The sequence below is a fragment of the Excalfactoria chinensis genome, chromosome 1 (genome assembly GCF_039878825.1).
Source record: "Excalfactoria chinensis isolate bCotChi1 chromosome 1, bCotChi1.hap2, whole genome shotgun sequence".
NCBI classification, from domain to species: domain Eukaryota; kingdom Metazoa; phylum Chordata; class Aves; order Galliformes; family Phasianidae; genus Excalfactoria; species Excalfactoria chinensis.
Genome location: NC_092825.1, coordinates 71253559 through 71278361, shown reverse-complemented (window position 1 = coordinate 71278361; position 24803 = coordinate 71253559). Strand labels below are relative to the sequence as shown.

General features: G+C 37.3%; 1 protein-coding gene across 2 annotated transcripts in view; it reads left to right on the top strand.

Moving 5' to 3' along the window:
- Positions 1 to 24803, top strand: part of VWF (von Willebrand factor) — a 129191-nt gene that overhangs the window by 75949 nt on the left and 28439 nt on the right. For both annotated transcript variants that reach the window (XM_072352115.1, XM_072352106.1), the window contains exons 31-37: positions 6615 to 6758; positions 7714 to 7878; positions 11210 to 11253; positions 16523 to 16700; positions 19772 to 19992; positions 20924 to 21116; positions 21958 to 22299. In XM_072352115.1, the coding sequence (XP_072208216.1) occupies positions 6615 to 6758; positions 7714 to 7878; positions 11210 to 11253; positions 16523 to 16700; positions 19772 to 19992; positions 20924 to 21116; positions 21958 to 22299 (1287 nt within the window). The remainder of the gene's footprint in view (positions 1 to 6614; positions 6759 to 7713; positions 7879 to 11209; positions 11254 to 16522; positions 16701 to 19771; positions 19993 to 20923; positions 21117 to 21957; positions 22300 to 24803) is intronic.

Sequence of the window (24803 nt, the reverse complement as noted above, 5' to 3'; positions counted from 1 at the left end):
ATACACCTATAAAAAAATATCTTTCTCATCTGACCAGCTTTGTTTCTTCTCATCTGTGCTGGCTTCTCTGTTGCAGAAGCATGATCCTATTATTCTTATGCAACTTTTGCTGACCAAAATAATCCTGTTTCAGTCAAAGCTATGCATGGAGAGAACAGCTATAGGTTTGAGTCACATGACTAACTCCACCTTCCCTTAAGTCATGTGCGTCAAACGTTTTGGCTTGTTTGGGCTGCGCTGAGTGAAGAAACATTGACTTGGGCTGCATATACATAGGTTGCTTTGAAAGTAATTCCTCCTATTTGTTTCCATGAAAACTACAGCATATGCAAAGAGCACAATAAAACTCACTGATTGAACAAATTCTCAGCTACAAACCCCATTTTTCAACACAGACACAGCCATTAGCTATTCATTTTTGCCAGTGATGAAGCCTGCATGCTGCACTTGTAGAAATCTATAGTAGTGGAGGTGACTATCTGTCACTGCTATCGTTGCTGAAATGCACCACCCACCACTTCAGTATGCTCACATACACTGTTTGGTCTCAACAAACATTCAGCAAGCGTCAGTAAATGTCAGTGTTTGTTAGACTGTCCCTCGGTTCCATTTTCACACAGTAACAAAATGTAACAAAATCCTGATTGGGAAGGTTCCATCTCTACTGTCATACCACAACCATCTGCCTCTCATGTTGTGAATGAACATAAAGTAGGAGGCACTACTTTTGGAGCAACCCTCATTAAGTACATAATAGAGTTAATGCATATAGAGTAACAAATATTACTCTATTTTTAAGTTTTTTTTTTTTTTTTTTTTTTTTTTTTTTTAATTAAAACATATGCAACAAAAGTATAAAAATAGTGGGATACATGGCTTTGTTTTTGTGAAATTAACATGACTGTCTGGTTCAGTGGCAGTGATTGCAATTCTTAATGAGATCTCAGTGTGTTCATCAGAGGCTTTTGTTTTCTCCTTCTGTACTTCACCCTTCAAAATAGCTGTTCACAAATGTACAAGCTGCTGAAAAGCATTGACACAAGGCATAGTTCTGAAGTGAGGGATATTCCTCTCTCGTAAGAGTGGTCTTACTCTTTTACTCTCTGGTAAAGAGACATGACCTAATTTTTGATTTCAGCTCTATACTTTCCATTTGAAACTTCGCAAGTAGTGTATTTATGTTGACTGAAAATGGAGTCACAAATAAACAAACAAAAAAAAAAAAAAAAGAAATTTTGCTCCGACTAAACCATGACATTTTTTCAGCAATCTTGAAACGTATTTCCAAATTTCTTTATCAAAAGAGAAAGCATGGATGCATATTCTTTGCTGTTCACAGGACTGTGTTTAGCCAGTGTATCAAAACATATTATCTTATTTGCCATAACTTGAACTGGCACTACACTGCACCCCATGCTCTGGTTTCAGCTCAGATATGGTTAATAGCACACTGATGTTCAGTTGCTGGACTACTCGACAGGAAGAACTGCAGCGTGGGGTGGAGGTGGGGAGTGATTGTGAGCTGTGTGGGCTGCATGCAGGCTATGGATTGAAGATTGGGCATGACTGCTTTAAGTCATGGGTCTAACGTGGCTCTAACAAGTATCTTGTCTCCTAGGGTGTTTTCTTGCATTCACATGCACAGCATGTAAAAGAGATCCAGTCTGTGTGCAATACTGAAAAGATAATACCCATTTTAAAAGCTGATTGGTGGAGATATGACAGAAATTTATACTTCCAAGACCTGACGTGCTACAGGTGTGCTTGCTGAGCTGTATCAGGGACCCTAACTGTTGATATGGGAATATAGTTGGATTAAAGAAAACAAGTGTCTGTCACCACTCTGTATGGAGTTCATTCAATGGACAGTGTTCCAGATCTGTTGTCCCTTCACTTGCTCTGATCTAAGAGCTCCCATCCAGTAAAAAATGGGTCTTGTCCTGCTTCACCAGCTCCCTACTCCCTCCCGAACAGACATTTTAACATGAATGGCAGAATATTGAAGTCTTATGAATGGGCCTTTTAAAGGTGGATACCTGTGGGGTCCGTTTGCAAAAACTAATTTGCCTCAGAATCAGATATTTTCAGTAAAAATAAATTAGTAAGTGAATTCATGTTTAGTTAAAATTCTAAATTAAGATATAAAGACCAGTTTCTGATTTATTGTCTAGGAAAGTTGTTCCTGACAGGTCCTTGGTTACCATGTGCAATCTGGTCTATCCACTGGCTCCACAGCCTTTGGCTGTTTCTGTACCTTTTCAAGTGTTAAGGTGCTATGTCTTTTTGCTTCTTTCCCAGGCAACTTTCAGTGCTTGTGGGAGATTGACTTCTCATTTTTGGTTAAGTAGTTGCAGAAGTGTTAGCAAAACCATTGAAACCACTGAAGACATGGATTAATAAACTGCTGGTAGGAACCTCCACCTATTTGGAATTCCCTGTCACAGCTCCACAGGCCCACACAAGGGCTTTACAGTTTATTCCTCATTTCAGACAAAAAAATTCCTCATTTCAGACAAAAATGAATGGAATAGCTACAATGCTGTTTTAAGCATTTTCTGCTTTCCTTGAGTTACTGACAAAACCATTAAATGTTCTGTGTTGGTTTATGTTCCTCTGGATTGGCTTATTCTGGGATGTTTGTTATTTCTTGGATGTATGTCCAGTATTAAAGGGCAAATTGTGCTTGTTCAACTCATCCCATGATATTCAGAATTATTTGCAATCTAATATCTGTAATTCAGATTAGCATATCTTTTTTTTTCTCCCTTTATCCAAAACATTAATGATATTATTCAGTAAGGAAGAATCTAGGGTAATGCTCTAGTGAACATTTCCAGCCCTACTCAGCAGATTTTTTGTCCTTAAAATCTACTCTATGTATAAGATAATTTAAAAAACAAAACAAAACAAACAAAAAAAAAAAGAATAACTAATTATTGAATAATCTTTTTCAAAGCAGTAAGAAGAAGATTTTTGAAAGGCCCAATTCTATTTGTTAAAGTTGGACATCAATTGTTCATAAACTTAGATATGAGAAGACGACTTAGGCAGTGATATAATCCCTTCTCTGTTGTTTTCTGTTGTTGTTCTTTGTTTTCTTTCCTCTTCTCTCTGTCTTTGTAGGATATTTTCTATTCTTTCCAGTTTAATTTTCATTCCATATGTGACTTTTGCTATGTACTCTACAGTATAGCTAGGAATATTAGGGCCAAAATGGCTGAAAACTTTGCAGTATGTTAGATCTGTTTTACAGACCTGGTAAGCTTGTATGGGCTAAAGCCTGTATAGGTGAGACCTGTTCATTTGACAGTTAAGTTCAAAACTCTTTTTCCAGTCTTAATATCGCTTTGTCCTTTGCAATATTTATTTAAATGTAAACATTTTACATTTCCTCTGTAAGTATGAAAATGTCAGATTACTACTATGTTCCAGTCTAGTGGTAAGAAAAGGTTCAAATGTCAACTGCAGACCAGGTTGTTTATTACTATACTGAGCAGTTTGTTATTACTGGATGTAGAAACTAACAGTTGAGAAGGGACATCTTTCTGCTTGGGATGTCTGAATGCCTCCAAGTCTTCATTTGATCCTGTCTTTTAGACACCTGGCTCTTTTCTCTACAGTTGACTCCAAAATAAGGAGAGAAAGTCAAAGAGATTTGACTATAGTTTAATATTTTTTCCATATACTAAATTGACTTTGGGATTTTGAAATAGTCACTGCAATAGAACTTGTTTTCCTTATTAGAAATTATAAAAATAATTGATTTTACAGTTTATGAATATGTATTAATATTTCTGCAAACTGTCAGAATTAATGGGAGAAGAAAAAAGCAACTGGTGTACAAACAACACAGAAATCAAAGCAGTATTAAAAACCAGGAAAAGCACAGAACTTCCCAATACTTTTCACAAATGAATGAAAAAATTCTTCTGTAATTCTTACTTTGCAAAGGTTAATCCTAAAATATATAAAAGTCAAAACCTTTATAACTTTATAAACTTTTTGTACTTTATAGCAATTATTTATAGGACAGAAGGAAAACCAGGAAATCTCTTGGTATGGGGGCCATCCTGGAGTAATCTCAGGGGTTGGAATACAGTTGTATACTTATTTTCTATGCTTTGTTCTATTCCATAATTATTGATAACTAACATGCTGTTCTGAATTGAACTTCTACTAACATACAGAGGAGCTACTGTAAAGCAAAAGCATTTGTGGCTATGATTATGTGACAACTTTTTTTCTGGTCAGGAAGCATAGAATAATAGAATCATAGGATGGCTTGGACTGAGAGGGACCTTAAAGACACTCTAGTTCTAACTCCCCCTGCTGTGGCCTGACCTTCAATACCTCAAGGAATGGGGATCCATGACTTCTCTTGGCAATCTGATCCCACACCTCGCTACCCTGAGTAAAGAATTTTCTCCTAATATCTAACATAAATTTACTCTCTTTTAGTTTAAAACCATTCCTCCTTTTCCTGTCACTATCAGGTTGTGTAAAATGTCAGTCTCCTTCCTGTTTATAAGCTCACTTTAAGTACTGGAAGGCCAAAATGAGATCTTTCTGGTGCCTTCTCCAGATTGAAAAAGCCGGGCTTCCTCTGCCTTTCTTCAGAAGAGAGGTGCTTCAGCCCTCTGACCATCTTGTGGTACTTTTCTGGGCCCACTCCAACATGTCTGTGTCTTCCTTGTCCTTGGGAACTCAGACTTGGACACAGATGAGGCCTCACAGGGGACAAGTAGGTGAATAGTATTTTGTGAAATGGAATGAACATCACCCAATCAATTATGGTATTTTAAAGTGTTTTGTTATAAGTAGAAAAATATTCAAAATTTACACATTCAAAGTTTCTACTGAACAGAATCTCTTAAGTGATTTAATTTCATCTATAAGAAGTAATATTGGAATAATATGTGACCCTCTGTAGACAAGTTGTTGCTAGTGGGGGTAAATGAATTAGATAGATGGAGTCTTATAAAAGAAGCAGCTCATTTTTTATTGTAATTCTGCAGTAAGTCTGATGAAGTCTGATAGTTCCTAAGCATTTCCAGCTCTTCTGTTCAATTGTGGGCATCTGTGTGGAAAGATGACACTGAAGATGAGGCTAGGCCTCTAGGAAATTAATAGTGATAATGGCCTAACAGGGAAGACGTTATGTCTGGATTAAGCTGGAAAGAGACTGTCATATTAGGGACTGTAGGATATTGGAGATGAAATGATGAGCAAAGCAGCAGAATTTGAGAAGGTAATGCCACCTTAAGCCAGCAACAATGGAGACATTTGGGTATCTCCCAGATTCTAGGCTAGATTCTTCTAAGGGTTAAGTTCTTCCTGAAGGTCTGATTTCTTAAGGTAAAGCCTTGTAGAGTATGCAGTTGTTCACATGTTGTCAATAGTCAATGTGCTGAATGGGCTTCGTAGAGTTTGTCCTTGCAGTAGCTTGGTAAAAGAATTTTTGCTTCTGTCAGTTAAGAGGGGTGGGTAACAGGATAAATTGCAAAATGTTTGGGTGTGCATAGTTATTCTGGTGAATTTCTGGTGTCTATGATGTGATTTGCAAATGTTTTTATTATTCAAAGTTTGTCAGTGAATTCCTTATGCAAACAGATTTCTGCTTGGTAGTTCTTTGAAGATGATTGCTCAGAGGAATTAGTATCTCAGGCACTTATTTTTCACGGTTCAGTGTTTGCCTTGAACATCACATCAGTCACATACTATCCTTTCTGCTTCCTGACCTGATAATTTCTAAATCCAAAGGAGCTTTTAAGATTTTGAACAAAATTTTGTCTGAGTATTCACAAATGTTAAAGAACAGCAGGTACACATTTTAGCTGGTCTGTGTTTTTTTCTGAGGTTGAATTCTCTGGGAGCTGAGCAACCACAGCTGAGTGTACCAGAAATGTTGTATGAAATTGTAGTGTTCAGTGAGGGCAGATCATACAGTCACTAGATGTCACTATTGAAGGGAAACAAATACGTTCTCAGTATTAGTCATCTTCTTTCCTTTTGTGTAACAGAATGATAACTCTTCAGGAAAAGGTAATTACTGAAACAAGAATCATGACTTTATCCTTGTGGCTATGGGAAGGCAGTAAGATTTCCATTACATCAGAGACTGTGGAGAGAAGGAAGAACCTTTTGTTTGGGATGTGTTAGTAATGCTGGTAGTGACTTAGTAGCTTTCTCATGTGGTAGCAATGAAGAAAATAAAGAAGGTACTAAATATCTTTTGAAAAGAAATCCTGTAATATTACAGTAGTGTATAACCTACTAATAAAACATAAGATTTAGTTTTATAGCCCATTCTATGATTCTGTGAAAACTCATAATGGTTTGGGTTGGGGAGGGCACCTTCAAGATCATCTAGTTCCAACTGTCTTGCTGTTGGCAAGAACAACTCCTATCAGACTAGGTTGCCCAGGATATCATCCAGACTGGTCTTAAATATGTTCAGGGGTGGGACATCAACAGCTTCTCTGGGCAATCTGTTTCAGTGCCTCACCACCCTATAAGTAAAGAATTTCTTCAGTCTACCCTCTTTATTTTAAAACCTCTTGTCATATCACTACAGGCTTCTTCAATCATCTCCTTCATTTAACTTTTATTCTTAGGCAAAGCCATTGAGTTTGTAGTTCAGAATGCATTGTCAGAATCCTATGGAGGGAGACCCGGTGCATCAAAGGTGGTAATAATCATCGTGTCAGGGAAATCAGAAGACACCATGGAGACTGCTGCACTCACTGCAAGAATGAACAGTAAATCTCATTTCATTAACATTATTTTTAAACAGAGTTGTTGGGGTTTTTTTAGGTAATTTGCTAGAACAAAGGTTGAAAAATTCAGGCACCAGTATGTAAATTTACTGATACAATCTTACTATGTCTAAAGTTCTGGTAAGAAACAGACCTGAAGAAAACCTTCAGGATGAAGATTCCCTTGAATTACTGGTAAGATCAAAACTAATTTGCAGTACATCTTATAAACTTACAGCTTATAAACTGTACAGCTTATAAACTGTACAGCTTATATGGGTTTCTCAGTTTAATGGCATTCCATTTTCCTGGTTCTTATGAAAGACAGGCACAACTGAAATGTGATTTAATACTATAAATTCAGCATGGCTGCAATACAGTGAATCTTGAAAGATTCATAGTTAGATGGAGGATTTGGTCAGATTCTGTACTGACTTGTATGGGAATTTGGTTTTAGTATAACTGTTTTTTCAAGTTTTCTCTCTGTAGCTTTTGTACCTCTGTTTCTTCAGGTATTCAGCTGAGGAACAGTGACTTCATTTGTTAATTACTCTGGGGGTTCTTAATAAGGCATGGCCTAAATAACAATTGTTAAATTTTAATTAAATAAATTGGAAATAATCCAATTGTGATCTAACTACAGAATGAAAAATTTCAGTATGTTGTTTTCTTATCTGAATAAAGTGAGAATGTTGCCAGTAAATCTGTATCTGCATTCTGTTGACCTTACATAACATTATTATATTTGCGATGAATAGAATTCATTTTCGCTAACACTGATTAGAACATAGCAATTGCTGCCTTAAATTGCTTTTAGCTTACGTGGAGGGAGTGATACAAGTAATATGTGGAAAATTAACTGTTGAAATAAAATGTTCCTAGTAAGTTTTTTAGAAAAAAAAAAGAAAAAAGACAAATCTGCATTATCCTCATAAAATCTTTTATTATCTTATCCTAGAGGTGTCCCTGTTTCCTATTGGAGTTGGGAATGGATATGATGAACAACAGCTCAGGACTCTGACTGGGCCATCGGCTGTTAATAGAATCATGAAGCTCCAGAATTTTGAAGACTTATCCACTATGGTCACATTAAATAGTGAATTTATCAATAAAGTTTGCATGGGTAAGTGCAGTGTAATTGTGGCTTCATAATTCGAGCAAAAACAAAAGTCAAAATGCAATAAGGAAGAAAAAGAGCTACAGCGTACTGAAATGTTTCTCCCTATTTTGCTTACTGTAACTTTCACTTCATTCCAGGCAAGAAAGAATCCAATGGTTTTTCCTGAGCTAGGAACTCAGACTAGATCTCCTTTGATAGTGTTTCAATGACAGTCTTAAAAAATGGCAACCCTAGGTCACCACCATCACTTAAGCGGAAAACTAACCTGAGGCCTATCAGTATGTATCCATCTTCTATTTCAACTAATGAGTTCTCTGCAAGTTTTTAAACTGCAGGAGCTTAAACTTTCATGTATTATCTCCTTAATAATGGTGGCTGGCCTCTAAAAGAAAGACACCAGAAAAACTCAACTGGTTTAATAAATGAAGGAGACGTGTTTCAAAGTATCGTGTCCAGTTCTGGGCTCTCCAGTCAAAAGAAAAAAAAAAAAAAAAAAAGAAAGAAAGAAAAAAAAAAAGAAAAGGAAAAAAAAAGAAAAGAAAAAAAAAAAAAGAAAAAGAAAAAAAAATAATAAAAAAAGAAAAAAACAAAAAGAAGGATTTCCTGGAATGAGTCCAGGGGAGGGACACCAAGATGATAAAGGGCCTGGAGCATCTCTCTTATGATGAATGGCTGAGTGACCTGGGTGTGTTCAGCTTTGAGAAAAGAAGGCTGAGAGGGTATCTGATAGATGTCTATAAATACCTAAAGTGTTGGAGGCAAAAGAACAAGGCCAGACTCTTTTCAGTGGTGTGTAGTAGTAGGACAAGGGGAAATGGCCACAAATAGGAGCATAGAAAGTTCCACACAAATGTAAGAACCTCCTCATGAGAAGGGTGATGGATCACTGGAACAGGCTGCCCAGGGGGGTTGTGGATTCTCCTTTTCTGGAGATATTCAAGATCCACTTGGATGTCTACCTGTCCTGGTCTAAGGAGCCTGCTTTGGCAGTGGGGTTGGACTAGATGATCTCTAGAGGTCCCTTCCAGCCCCTCCAAGTCTGATTCTGTGATTCAAAATGTTAAAAGCTAGCTGTGAGTAAAGATTTCAAATAACATTTTTTTTTTTTTTTTCTGCATAGATCAAAGCTCTGTTATCTAGCTGTCTACAAAGAATTTAACCAAAGTGTAAGAAAAGGAACAATAAGAAAGACTTAACTGTTTATGTGGAAAAACAAACAAGCAAACAAACAACTACTGCAATGTATGGGAGAGGAAAGAAGTGCAAAATATTTTAAATATTAAAATATTAGTATTAAATAAGTTAATTCATGTATTTGTAGATAGCAGTTCTCCTGACCAAAATTCACCTAACAAATTTCATTTCAACTCTTGCTATTACTTTATTTCTTTTGCCTTCTTGGTCTGTGTATACATAACTATTTATTTCTCCTGTTTTATTATTATATCTATCAAAGTAGCATCTATGTAACCCCCCTGCAAGCCAGTGTCTCATTGTGTTAGTCATTTTTTTTACCAGCTTTGGCAGTGCTTATTTCTCTATTAAAATAACAGAGCCAAATACTTCCATGAGGAAGTTGCAGGTTATGCACAGTTCAGCTTTGAGATATTCAATTAGTCTCCACTGGGATCGCTTCTGGCATTTTAAAACCTCTCCAGAGCATCAAACAGCTGCCATTTTCTAGGTTTAAACAGCTGTCATTTTCTTTATTTTCTTTTAAATAAGCTTTTGAAGAACCACTTCCTCTCCTCACACTGTAAAATATCTGATGTTCTTACCCTAGATTACATTGATGTAGGATGAGGATAGGAATTTGAATTCAGTAGCTATTTTCTTATTGCAATCAGTGCTATAATCTATTGATACTAGATGTGGAAGCTTCATTTAATTATAGAACCACATCCAGCTTTTCCAACAAACAAATTGTATGATAAAAGAAAATTGAATATACATCTGAGAAATCTGGCTCTTTCTGTTGATGGTAAAACTATCTTTATGGAGTGTGAAATGATCACCATTTTTTTTTTTCCCTTCTTTTTTCCCCTTTATTTAATCTAATTTAATTTTCTTATAATCCATAAAGAAATATTGTCCCTTCCAGACTCATATAGTTAAATTTCTTGTACAGAGTGTTCTTGTTTTTTTGTTTTTGTTTGTTTGTTTGTTTTTCTTTAATGGAACTGTACCAAGAAGAATTCTATTAAAAAGGTTTAAAAGACTTCCCAAATGCTTTCAAAATGTATTACTTGTTCTGGAAACAAACATATTAGCTATATATGCTAGCATGATTCAGTAATGCATGAGGAATTTGCTAGTTAGTGTTTTAATTTCCTGGATGCATGCTAATCCCACAGCACTTAAGTATCATATCACTTAACTTCAGGTGTGTTATGAAAGCACATAAGCGTGGAAACTATAATTTGGAAGCGAGTTTATGAACATCTAAATGGTTATAGAAAAAATAACACATAACAGTATTATCTGAATGTAATGAAAATGAAAATTAGTACAGCTATTCTCGTATTTATACTAGTCACATATTTATACTAGTCGCTGACACTTCGCTTGAGGTTACTCTGTATTTTTCTGTCTGCATTTAATAAATGTGCGTGGAAATTCTTGTTACCTATTAATTAGAAGAAATACTTTTGATTCAGCAAAGAAATAAGGCTGGATCCTTCCTTAGAGCTTAAACTATGATCTTCTTTTAAGTACCATCTGGGCAGAAATAGATGTCAATATGGGCAGTAATGTAAAATTATGGCCTAAGTGGTTCAATACCTGTCATTCACAGTCTATGTTCAGGATCACCACCATTGTAGAAGTAAGGTAAAGCTAGCAGTAGGAAAGTATACTCATACTTTGACTTTCTGTTATACATTTTGGACAAATGCCTGTGATTTTCAGATAGGATACTCAGACAGGGATTTCACAGTTGAGTACAGAAGCACTTCCTGCAGTTTGTAGGGGAACTGTTAGCCCACAACTTGAACTGGTGATTGGGCACATGGTGAAGAGATGTGGCTGACCTAGTGAGCACAGACAAATTGTTTGCACCTGTGGCTGCTTGATGAAGAGTAGCGCTGCATTGCCAAAGAACCCCCTTCACTTGCTGGTGAATTATACTCTTCTTTCTGTATGAGATTGTTGACCTACCTGTGAATACTTTGCTTGGTATTGCATAGAACCCATCACAAGCAATTGTGCTTCTTTGTGAGAAGAACATAGTCTAATTCACACTTTTAATTAAATAGTCTATATTTTGACAGGCATAACCTTTATTAAGCTTTGATAAGGGAATAAGATGTATAAAAGATGTTTGTTTCTCTTTCAGACCCTGTCAGAGAATGTATAGATGAGGATGGAAACAAAAAGAAAGTAAGTTTACTGTGTGTGGCATCCATATGGTTTTCAAGTTATGAAGTTCATGTGGGATAATGAATTGTGTGCCCCGGTGGTGCAGTGGTAGAATTGCCGCTTGCAACACCGGAGGCCCGGGTTCGAATCCCCCTGTGGCGCAGGCTCGAATCTCGGGAGTTGGACTTGATGATCTCTAAGGTCCCTTCCAACTCACACGATACTATGATACTATGACACCTGAATAGGTGTTCTGAAACAAGAACCATTGGGTAATATTAAGGTTTTCTTTCTGATAAGGATTTTTTGAGGAAGAAAACAGTGGCTTCTGAACTGATGGGAGGTTTTTATACATATCAAAGAAAGTTAATCCAAGAATACCTGATCTAGCAGTATGTTGAATGTGACTGAAGGCAGTGTAGAGCCAAAGTACTACGTCTGCCTTCCCTGAAAAAAAAATAAAAATGTGTATTTCAACCACATAGTAGAAACTTGTAGGAAAGCTATATGTGGCCAAAAAGTATGTACACAGGAGAAGGTAACATTACTATCTGAACTTCTAGAAAGTTTTAAGTACCTTCTTCTTATGGAAATTTAATCAGAAGATAATTATTATGTGATCATTTTCTCTCAAGGAAAATTCATGCATTCTTAAGTCGTGAAACTGAAATCAGAGTTCTTAGCATTTGTTTACATAAGATCTTCTATTAATCCTGAGAAAATAATCAGAAATTCCAGCAAAAATTTGCCTGGTCTCTTGAAAGTGATCCTCTGTATGGAATTATTGAAGTATTACAAATGATTCTGATCCTTCTATCTCAGGTGAGATATCAAAGTTGTTAAGTCAACATGATACTTCAAACATTTAAAAATGTAATTACGAATTTGTTACAGCCTTGTATATTTTATTAAGTGTCAGTTTTGAGTTCTAGTCCATGATTTCTTTTGAATTTTAAATACGTTAAAAGTATCTTTTTTTTTTTTTTTTTTTTTTTTTTCCCCACTTAGATGACTGTAAGGAAGGATGTAGCTAATAAGGAAATGCTTTTGAGTAGGAAATATGTTGGTTGTTCCAAAAGCAATGCCTCCTATTAATTTCCATGGAAACTACAACAAAGAGCACAATTATACCATATGATAGAGCAATTTCTTAGCCACAGAATGCTATTTCTCAACACTGTCACCACCATTAGCTATGCATTCTCACCAGCAATGAACATGTTGTGCTTGTAAAAATCTGCACCAGCAGAGGTGACCCACTACTTCTGTCACCACTGCTAAAATATGTCACACATCACCTTCCTGTACTAACATCCACTGTTGGATCTCCATAAAATGTTCAGCAAGTGTTGATGAATGTCAGTAGGTGCAATTTTTACCGAATGGAGGAATTCAGTTACATATCTTTGCGTAATGTTCATTTGTCTTGGAAAGGTATACCCTCCTTTGGGTAAGGAACTAGCTAGAGGACCATGCCCAGCTGATAGTGGTTAATGGAGTTAAGTCCAGCTGGCAACCTGTTACAAGTACTTACAACCATCACCAATACTTCCCAGCTAAATCATATCCCTCAACACAACATCCAAATGTTTCTTGAACACCCCCATGGCCAGCAACTCCACCACCTCCCTGGGCAGTGCATTTCAGTGCCTGACCACCCTTTCCGAGAAGTAATATTTCCTAATGTCCAGCCTGAATCTCCCCAGGCGCAGCTTGAAACCATTACCTCTAGTCCTATCACTGATTACATGAGAGAAGAGGCTGCCCCCCAGCTCACTACAGCCTCCCTTCAGGAAGTTATAGAGAGCAATGAAGTCTCCCTCCCTTGAGCCTCCTCTTCTCCAGGCTGAACAATCCCAGCTCCCTCAGCCACTCCGCATAAAGCCTGTGCTCCAGACCCCTCACCAGCTTCATAGCCCTCCTCTGAACACATTCCAGGGCCTCAATGTCTTTCTTGCAGTGAGGGGACCAAAACTGAACACAGTACTTGAGGTGCGGCCTCAGCAGTGCCAAGTACAGGGGGACAATTACTTCCCTGTTCCTGCTAGTAACACTGTTTTTGATGCAAGCCAGGATGCTGTTGGCCTTCTTGGCTACCTGGACACATTGTAGGCTCATGTTCATCTGAGCATCAATCAGTACCCCCAGGTCCATTTCCTCCATGCAGTCCTCCAGCCACTCCGCCCCAAGTCTATAGCGCTGCCTGGGGTTGTTGTGGCCAAAGTGCAGGACACGGCATTTGGTCTTGTTGAACCTCATCCCACTGGCTTTGGCCCAGCTCTCCAGCCTGTCCAGATCCCTCTGCAGGGCCTTGCTACCCTCAGGCAGATCCACACTCCCAGCCAATTTGGTATCATCTGCGAACTTACTGAGGGCGCACTCAATGCCCTCATCCATGTCATCAATAAAGATATTGAAGAGGGCAGGCCCAAGCACCGACCCCTGAGGAACGCCACTTGTGACCGGTCTCCAACTGGATTTAACTCCATTCACCACCACTCTCTGGCCCTGGCTCTCCAGACAGCTTCTTACCCAGCCAAGAGTGTACCCATCCAAGCCACGGGCTGCCAGCTTTTGCAGGAGAATAGCATGGGAGACAGTGTCAAAGGCTTTGCTGAAGTCTAAGTAGACTTGGTAGAAGTGCCGCTCTGCTACACAGAAGGCTCGAATCCCGGGAGTTGGACTCGATGATCTCTAAGGTCCCTTCCAACTCGCATGATACTGTGATACTGTGATACTGTGATAGACCACATCAACATCCTTTCCTTCATCCACCAGATGGGTCACAGGATCATAGCAGGAGATCAGGTTGGTCAAGCGGGACCTGCCCTTCACGAACCCATGCTGGCTAGGCCTGATCCCCCGGTCATCCCACACCTGCTGCGTGATCTTCCTCAAGACTCCCTCATTTCTAGGAAGAGTAATCACATTCCTTAAACTAGTGGTTTTCATAACTGAACTTTTCTATTATTGCTCAGTATTTAGTTTAGAGAAGAAAAACCAACCAGCGAAAACCTTGGCTTAATTAAAAGTTGGTAAATGATACATCCGGTCCAGGCACATGATTTGCAGTAATAGAAGGAGTGTGCACGTCTAGGTCCATATGTTCAGAGCTCCCTCAGGTAGGAAGTCTGAGTCTTCCTCTGTCCCACAAGTTTCAGCAGATTTATACTTACCTATCCAGGTTTTGATTTCCTTTCTATTCTGCTTTTACTTCTATGATTTCGTATTGGTTTGGATTTAGGATCTTTTTCTCTTTGGAGTTCCTAAGTTTTTGTCTGCACTAGAACTCTTGATTTTGTTTGAATCTCTCAACTGATATTTTCTTTTAATATGGTGTGCTTTGCTGGACAAGAAGTCCAGCTCTTAGATGTTTTCCAGATGATATACTATAAAAAATTGAAATAAGAAAAAAGAAATTAAATACATATGGAAGCCAGAGAATCCTTTGCCAGACTTGCACAGACTTGCACTTGTAACCTTACAGGTGCCCTACTTTCACTGAGTTGTAGGCAAGGCCATTATAATTAAAAAACATTCAATTACTCCCTATATAAATATTTTTTTCCATACTTAAAGTTCCTCACATTTCCTTTTCTAAAGCATCTTCTAGGCTTACAAGCCTGAAATATTAAGTCACTTTCAGGCCAACTTCCCATCCAAAATCTTGAAACATAAGAACTGTGCATAGTCATTGAAGTCGTATTTAACGTGTGTTGTGATAGTTCTCTCTTAGACCTGGTAGTACGTAGCAGCTTAAAGGTACAGAGCATGACTTTTATGTCACTGTTCTTGGTCTTCACAACAGTGAAGACTTGATTGTCAGCAAAATATGAGTTACGATTTATCTACCTAGATATTGCATCACTTTGTTCTTCTCTTTCATGGGAATGGGAAATAAGCTCAAGTAAAGGGAATGGCTGATAACTTAATTCATTAGCAATCATCTGTACTTCCAGATATATTTCTGCTTGTATTTGTCAAGAAATGAACCATTGTCTCACTTTTTACTGGTACTTCTGAACTCACCTCTGTAGATGTATGGAAAACTGTTGATCACAGCCTAAACCTCTGATTGACCACCTGAGGCAAGCAATGAGTCAGTCATGGGAGCACAGGTGAAGGCAATTCATCTGTGCTACTGGAAGGGGTGGAGGCTGGCTCCATCCCTCCTAGATTCAATTTAAGGACTGACTACTACAGAGAAAAGATCTTTTTCTGGAGATTGCTCCTTTGTGGAGTTTTATTGCGAGCCTTCAACACTGGTGAATATTTTCATTTATTAGTGATTATCTTTCCATCGTGATAATTTGTCTTAACTAAATGCCTGTATAAATCTAACTACTGTACACATATTCATTGTACAGTAGAGATAGGTAAGTCTGGAAGGGGTTGTTTCCTGCACTTGACAGTGCTTTTGGGAGTACAAACCACAAGAATGAACAATCTAATTTAAAATTCATTGAGCTTGTTTGCAGGCTTTTGAGGCCTGTGAGACCTTAGCCTTTTGCAGATATAAGTCTTGAGCTGGTCCAGATTGTGACCACATCTATTTCTCAGTCATTTAGTAGTAAGTAATTCCACTGCCTTAAAGTTTACACAATTCTAAAAAACAGTCTTCTAAAGAAGAGGATGTTTTTTAATTGATTTTAATTTTATAAGAATGTTATACATATCTAATAGCATTAGTCTAGTAAATAAACAATTTCCCTATGGGAAGGAATTTCTTTAAGATTTGGGAGCTGTGGATGAAATCACTAGAATATTCTGTGTTTCCATAGTTTGCACTAAATACTGTTAATTCTTGCTGTGCTGTGAGCACCAGTGCTCAGAGCTGTTTCTAAAATAATTTCGCAACATATGAAAACTAGAGTCACTGTCATTTAAATAAGTGTCACAGGGAATTATGTATTGACTGTGTTATCCATGCATGATTTAGGATGGTTAGACTAAAAATAGGTGTAGTACCAGATAATTCGTTTTGTTGTGGCATAGCACCTCCTATTCTAGACTACTAGCTTTTGCTCAGAATTTCAAAAGTCTATTTCCTGCAATGGTGCTACATTTATTTTTCTCTTGCTCATGAAGTCCTTAATACAATGCATTTTATTATTTAGTTATTCAAAGCTAACTTGAGTAGCGCTACTATAGTTGTTATTTTATGTGCAATCTGGAGGTTATAGATTGGAGTGTGGTAGAAGGCAAGTTTTGCATTTTTCTCCCTTCAGCCTCCCTCAATCCCCTGGTGATGTTCTTTTCAATAGTTAAATATTCATGTCTCTTTATCTAGCCTGGTGACAAATGGACATTACCAGATCAGTGCCACACTGTGACGTGCTTTCCAGGTGATTACACAGTTTTGGAGAGTCACAAAATAAACTGTGAGAGGATGCCAAAACCTATGTGTCACAGCAGTCTTCCTGCTGTTAAGGTTGAAGAATCTTGTGGCTGTCGATGGATGTGTCCATGTGAGTATCTATTTTTGCATGCATGTCTCCCCTTGCAGTCATGTGAAACATTTGTCAGAAAGGTAATGCTGAATTCAGTAAGGATAAGGTTGCATTTCTACAGTCCAGTCATATACACTATATATACACAGCAGTCATATACAGCTAAAAATCTGTAAAAACATCAAACTAGAACTTATAGGTGTTTCCTACAGTATTTTCAGCCAGTTCACAGCCTGAATTTCACTAGTTTGTTGAATTTCACTGACCTTGATGGTGCTTAGAGAAGTGCTAAATTCAACATAATTCTTAAAATTGGGTTTGTATTTCAAGTTGTAGGATTACTTTTTAAAGTAAATCAGAACCCTCAGAATGTATCAGAATATATGCACCTCTTTATAATGCATGATCTCAGTTTAAAATAACCTCTGCAGAACTGGATGTTTTAAGAACAATTCCTAGTTTGTTGTCTTATTCAGAAACAACATAGTTGTTTTGATAGAAATACTTGAAAAGGAAATATTTTAGTTAAAATGTCTTAAATATTTTATAGAGTTTTAAAGACAGTCTTAGTGACTGCACCTGTCCTAGTCTTCTTCATTGCAAGTGTGTTAATACCAATATGAAAATATTACTCTTGGCAATGAACTCATGTATTCTTAATGCATTTCTGAAGGTTTGAAATTAAAATTGGCATTCATGTCATTAGTCAGTTGTCATGAAGAGGTCTGCAGTTCAGTTGAGATTGCTGCTGTGTAACAGAAGCTAATGTTTTTGTAGCTCTTTATTAATTTAATGGGACGTGATTTAATTTCTCAAGATGACACAGCTTGTGGTACATCTGACTGGAACTAGGTTGACACAACGTCATTAACACCAACATCAGCCATAGATCCAAAACTCGCAATCATTTCTAAGATTTACAGATGAGCATAAAAGGGAGATAGATCACTGGGAGGTCAGAATTTCTTTGTTATTGGTGAAGTTTGGCAAGGCAGTCAGTTCTGTAGGAGCATAGCAATGTGTGTTTTGTTCACTGGGATTGAGTGAGGTAGTACTTAGTTGAAAGGGCACTGTCCAAATAACTAATTGTTTGACAGTGCAGCAGCAGAAGTTGTTTCTTCTAGTTTAATTGTGTTCTAGTTTAATTGTGTAAAAATTGCTGTTAATGTAGTCTCATATAGTTACAGAATGATCTGGTTTGGAATGGACCTTAAAGACCTTCTAGTTTCATCCTACCTTGGGCAGCGATGAGTTCTAGTAGATCAGATTTCGAAGGGTGCCATCTGCCTTGAACACTTGCAGGGATCAGGCATCTTCAGTTTCTCTAGGTGCTTCCAGTGCTTCGCCACACTTATGGTGAAGAATTTCTTCCTAATATCTAATCTAAATCTACCATTTTTTCGTTTAAAACTAGTACTCCTTGTCCCATCACTACTTCATTGCTCTCTGATCAAGAATTTCTTCCTATCTTTCTTATCGTACCCATTTAGGTACCAAAAGGTCACAATAAGGTCTCCCCAGAGCCTTTTCGTCTCTAGACTAAATAGCACCAACTTTCTCTGCCTGTCTTCACAGGAGAGATGCAATGATCTGAGGAGGAAAGTTAATTTACTACATATGATATTTGAATGCAAGATAATGCAATATAGTACAATATAATTTGAATTCAAGCTAATGCATCAAATAAATTGAGAGAATCCAAAAAAACCTGAAGGCCTTGCTCTAATGCTAAAAGTGAGATGGATAAGGAGCACACACTGCAGATGAGCAGAAAGAAAAGGGGAATTTCTCAGGACTTGCAAAAAATTTTTGTATTTCCATCTAAATGGAAAATGGAAAGAGAACAGAGAAAGTCTTCAGCGATATGTAGTCTTCTGAGAACCAGGTACTTGGAAATGTCATCAGTCTGTGGAACTGGAGGATTAACTCTTTAGCTCCCAGTATATGATGTCATGAGGTAGAATATCGATAACAAACATCATATAACTGACATTCCACACCTTAAAGAGATCAGTGGACACTTTATAGACTTAGCCCCCAGGTTATGGGAAAGATATCTGTATTAAGTGAAGAATGGTGATTAATGAGGATTTACTGACAATGCTGAAGTGCTATGGAATCACTTTCAGAGTGATAGCATCTGTCTTCCAAAGAAAGTACAACATATGATGAGCCCTGGAAGTGGCTGAACACTTGCATGGTGATGGGAAGTAGTAAATGAATTCCTTGTCATGCTTTACCTTTGTATGGCCTTTTTCTTTAAGTAGTAAACTGCCTTTATATATCAACCCATGAGCTGTCTCATTTTCACTTTTCCAACTTTCTCCCCATCCTTCCTGAGGAGAGTGAACAAGCAGCTGGGTGGTTCTTGGCCTTGTGTTTAGGTTAAACAACAAGAGAAATAAAGTTTGAAGGTCAAGGAACACAAAACAGATTACTCACAGCTGACAGTAGTAAAAAAAAGAACTTGAGTGATAGTTTTTTCCTACATACTTAGTAGTGACTTTTACTTTAAGCAAAAGAACTGAGTTTGAATCATCCTTTTGTTTGGGACTTGTTTAGGTGCTCGTGGAATTATCATCTTTTTTTTTTCTCCAGCCTGTGGAGAAACAACACTAGAAGCACTAACCCATCAGCTGGCCATCAGTTCATCCCATGTGTGTTATTTTTCCTCTCTTAACCTTTTTTCCATCTGAAAAAACATATATCCATTTAAATCCATTTATTGCATGTTTGATAAAATGAAACAGTAAGGTGTTTGTTTCAAACATAATACAGAATGAAATGCAATGTAATAATGACACAAATTAGTCAAATATGATTGCAGCCTTTCTAAAAATGCATTTTTCATGCTTTTATTTTTCAAATTAAATTTATTAGCAGATCACATTCAATGTGAAGGAGCTTCATTATACTTTTGTAGTACAAATTTGTGCAGATAACGTTATACATAATTTGTTATAATTATAGGTTAATAGCTATTATGATTACAGTGATTTATTAAATTTATGCGCTTATAATGATTGTGAAGAAACAGTCTAATTTGAAAGAAAGCACATGTTTATGTGACATTATTTGTTGATTTACAGGTGTCTGTATGGGAAGTTCATCTCGACATATTGTCACTTTTGATGGGCTTAATTTTAAGCTCACCAGCAATTGCTCCTACACCTTGTTTCAGGATATACAACATGATGTTGAAGTTCTTCTCCATGAAGGGCCATGCAGAAATATACCAAAGATGAACTGTATGGATGCTATTGAAGTGAAACATGGTGGTGTATCCATTCAGCTCTTCAGTAATATGACAGTAAGGAAAAAACAGTGAAGTCATTTGCTCATGCAGACTTTGTAAGGAGGACAGATTTATCTCCTTTATCCAGTTTCTGCTCCCCTTGCAGTCTATTCTTAGTTGTTTAAGCAAATGCCTCATTAAAACTTCCTAATGTGTTCTATATTCACATAATAAGCCAGTCATGTTTCCTCTCTTGTTTTCCCCACTGTGCTGGGGTGTCAGCGTTTCCCAGACACTTCTGCCAGAAAGGCAGGAATTAGGACATACTATACTCTGATCTTCCTTTGTTGGTAGAGGTCCTCTGTGCAGTGTTATCAATTACTGAGTGGCAGAGCAGTCTCTGTTTTCTAAAAACTACACAAGACTGTGGCTACCTGAAGAGTAAGGGAGTCAGTTCTTACCTTGCTGGTGGATCCCAGTCTCGGAAGAAAGGCCAGCTAAGAGTTATGTATTGCATTTATTTTACAGGTAGAGAAGTATTCAAATTATGTATGAAACATTTGCGGTCTCTAAGTTCCTCATTTATATGTGAGTCAACTAAACTGAAAAGATGACCTCATCTAACTCAAGTAATAAAAAAGGATTGACAAAAACACTTTCAATCAGTCTGGTATGGTACTGGATAGTGTTGATTTTCACTGGAGTCACAACAGTGTTCAGGGTCTGAATGTGGTATTTTAGCTTCATGCATTACGTCACTGGTCTTTGTATCTGTTATGCTGAAGCAATGCATCCATTTGGAAAAAATGCTGAAGAAGTTGTTCATGTAATGCACAAAATGTAAGACATGTATTTCTGTGCATTTTTAGATTCAATGTAAAGTTTCAGTGTGCAGAATTAATTCTTATAACCAGATTCAGTGAAAATGTGATTCAACTCTGATTAGGTTGGACTGATCCTAACTGCTTGTCATATTGATGTAATCATTTTGCCTTTTTAAAAACAGGTGACTGTTGATGGTGAAAGCATTCATATTCCCTACTCTAGCAGTTTGTTTGAAGTCACTGTCTATGGAGCAATAATGCACGAAATCAAGTTCTCCCATCTTTTCCATAATCTCACATTTACTCCAAGAAATAATGAATTTATTCTCAAGCTCAATCCAAAGAGCTTTTCTTCAGAAACACAAGGGCTTTGTGGTAAGTTAGAAAGTTAGTGACTTTAACACCTTGCTACTCAAATTTGAACTATTATTAATGCTGAAGTTTGTACAGTCCTGAGCTTGTAAACTTTCTCATCCAGGCAATCCACTGTTGTAGACTAGTGTAGGGCAAATGAGGTCAATGACAGAGCCTTTATTTGAGAAATAGGCTCTATAGGAAAAGATATCAAAAGGAATTAACTAATTCCTCCTGGTAACACCTTGGAGAAAGGGGGAGGGTCACATTCCTCAGCTCATCCTATTTGTTTAGTCATGCCACAGGAGAGAAAAGGGGCTGGAGGAGGGGGGGGAACCCGCACAGACTCAGACTGCACAGAAGTAGAGTGGCTTCAGGCACTCACATACTCTAGTAGCTCACTCATTGTCTCAGGCCGTGACCCTGGAATTCTGCTACAGCTAGGCATCTGTCATGTTTTACTTATGTTATCTGTTCTAGATTTTTTTTTTTTTTTTTTAAATGTGGTTTTAAATATAGCTTTTTACGTATATGCAAGAACACAGTGATTTGAGTCCCATCCTGTGCTTGTATGGAAAGTGAAGGTCTTGTGGGGGATATTTCTGCCTGGGAGAGTTAATTCTGGGGTATCTTCTACAACAGGTTGGACATCTATGGCATCATCTGTGCCTCTTGTAATACAGAAACAAAAATCAGGATCTTTATGATTACTTTGATAGCTGCTATAAATAATATTGATTCATCTGTCCTTGGAGTTCACTGAGCAGCCCCAACAAGCTCAGTCTTGAGCCTGTTTTCTCTAGGTTTGTTTTACTGCTGACTATATTCAAACTGTTTCTTTTACCTTTATTTGCCCTTCTAGGAGTGTGTGACCAGAACCATGCCAATGACTTCATGTTACGTGATGGCACAGTTACTACTAACAGTGATGCATTTATTCAAGACTGGACAGTGAAAGAGCTGGGGAAGGACTGTGAAATCCGGAGAGAAGAAGAGTGCTCTGAGCATGCCACCAGTCATTGCCACCTTCTGCTCTCTGATCTGTTTTCAGCATGTCACACGATAATACCCGCAGACATCTTCTATGAGGCCTGTGAAGAGAGCAGCTGCTATGAGGAAGAAGCCTGTGAGATGATAAATTCTTATGCTCACATCTGCAGAGAAAATGGGATCTGCATAGACTGGAGAACACACGAGTTCTGTCGTAAGGGGTTTTCATATACTAAAACTAATACAGAAACTGCCTGACTCAGCACAATATTACTTTTTGAATATGAGGCAGATCAGATTTTCATGTATAAGTGCTATTAAAGATCTGGTAGATGACTTATCATCTAATAAGTTGCTTATTACAGAAAAAATGTTTCAGTGATATTCTAACTAGTGAAATGAAGGGCACTTATGCAAAGCTAGAGGAATAACCTATGAAATAAAAATGCAGCCAGTGTGATAGTATCTGACTTCACAACCACTGAACTGTCATGGGGTCATGTTTGAATTGCCCTCATTCTGTCAGGCAGTTTTAGTTGCAGACGTAATTGCTTTGGTACAGACATTAGAGGGCCTAAGCAAGACAGACAGGGAGGCTAATAGTTTGTGCTGGTGAAATTCCATCCTGACCTATAACTTTTTTTTGGTGCTGATTGCACAAAAATTTACTTTTCTGAATTTTGTTTTTGCATGTATTTGTATGAGAAGTAGTCTTTATAAATTTGTAAATTCCCTATATTTCAACCAAAGCCTGAATCTTCTACTGTACTTTAAAAAAAAAAAAAAAAAAAAAAGGAGGGAAATGACTATGAACTGTGGTGTTTTCTTTCCAAAGCATGCTCTCTACACTGCCCAGGCTATCTTTAAGTTATTTTGCAAATCTGGTTAGACCTCTGTGTTTTAGTTCTTTATTGAAGGTGAAGAGTTTAAGTGTTATGAGAAAACATTATGGCGTGATGCTGGCCTTGTGAATGCCCAGAGTCTAATAGAGGTGCTAGCGTTAAAGTCATCTTGTTGTTGTTTCGTATAATTACTTCTCAAAATTCTCATAGACCTAAGAAATTCTGTCCTGTTTTTTTTGTTTGTTTTCTTTTTTTATTACTTTTTTTTTTCTTTTCTTTCCTGACAGCCCTATTATAAATGATCTGCCAAAAATATACCTTGTATATTAAATGGCTCTTGAAGTGATATATTCCATGCTCATAGAGTAATGCTGTTTGTCTGTAGTGGTTATTACAGTCATTTTGATATTCACTTTCAGCATTTCTGGAATTTCAGGGACCTGGGATTGCATATACATATATAGCAAGAGACGTTCTTTCTCCCAGCTAGTCCATTTGGTTTGAGATCAGTATGAGGGAATTATGGAATACATTGTCAAGAATGTGAAATTGGCCCATACCTCCAGTTAACATCTCTAATTCTTTTCTAGATTACATTATTGAACAACATATTACTGTTGCATACTGGCTCTTTCTGGAACAAAACTCTCTGTTTGAAATGTAGACCTAGAAAAGAGCAGTAGAATATCACCTGTAATTTTTCAGATTTAGTGCTTTGTAACATGTTGCAAATTGTGATGTCCAAGTACTTAAATAACTCTGTAGCCTTCAAATTTCCATCTTTCTTATACAGCACGTACCAGGATAGCCAAGAAGTTGACAGTTTTAATGCTACTTATGTAAAGAAGTTGTTAGTGTCCTAAGAATAGCATCGTCCTTTTACTTCAGAAATAAAATTGCTAATTACAAGGATGTAGTAGAGGGTACATTAAACAGTTAAACAGTAAAAATAGTGAAGTACTGGAACAGGTTGCCCAGAGAGGTGGTGGATGTCCCATCCCTGAAGGTATTCAAGGTCAGGCTGGACTGGACTTTGATCTAGCTGTGGATGTCCCTGCTCATTGCATAGGCATTGGAATAGCTGATCTTTAAATGTTTCTTCCAACACAATTGATTCTATGATTCTTACTGCAGTTGCCTTGTTTGCAGAATTTTTTATTTTTTGGACTTTTTTTTTTTTTTTTTTTTAATGAAGAATAGTTTTTGTAAGTAGTACTATTGGTTTTTAAGCAGGCAATTTCTCCTATTTTACACAAACAGACTTTTTATATTTTCAGAACCCAACCAAAACTTTTAATAATGGGATTGAACTCATCAACTGAGGTTCTTCAGGTTCCTCTGTACATTCTGGACTATGGTTCTTGTCCTAAAGTACAACCATATCCTCCAACACACCAGAAATAATTGAATTTACCTGTTTCTTGAAACAGAAGAGTTTTAGTTTGAAAGACATTTATTTTTTTTGTTTGCTTTAGCTAGGAGATGTACATGTGTGTAGATATGGTGAATGCTGGCTGACTTGGGAGCTCAGGCCTTCGTTCATTAATTTTATTTCAGTGTTTTTTGTTTTGTTTTGTTTTTTCTTGCTAGAGGAGTTAAAAAAAAATTGTAATGCTAATGCAAGTATCCAGAAGATTCAGTGTTGTAGTACCAAACAGTTCTGTTCATTAACTTTCTTTACTTGCTTGGGGACACTACTGCTGATCAAGTTGTCTAGATCTCTTTATTCAGTGCTGTTGTCTGTCCTGGATATGTCCTAACCCTGAACTGTTATCAGTGCTTCTCTAATGCACTTAAAGATGGTTCCAAATCATTATGTTTATTATCCAGTGTTGAAAACAAAGAACAGGCAAGATGTTCAGCTTGTGAAAACTGT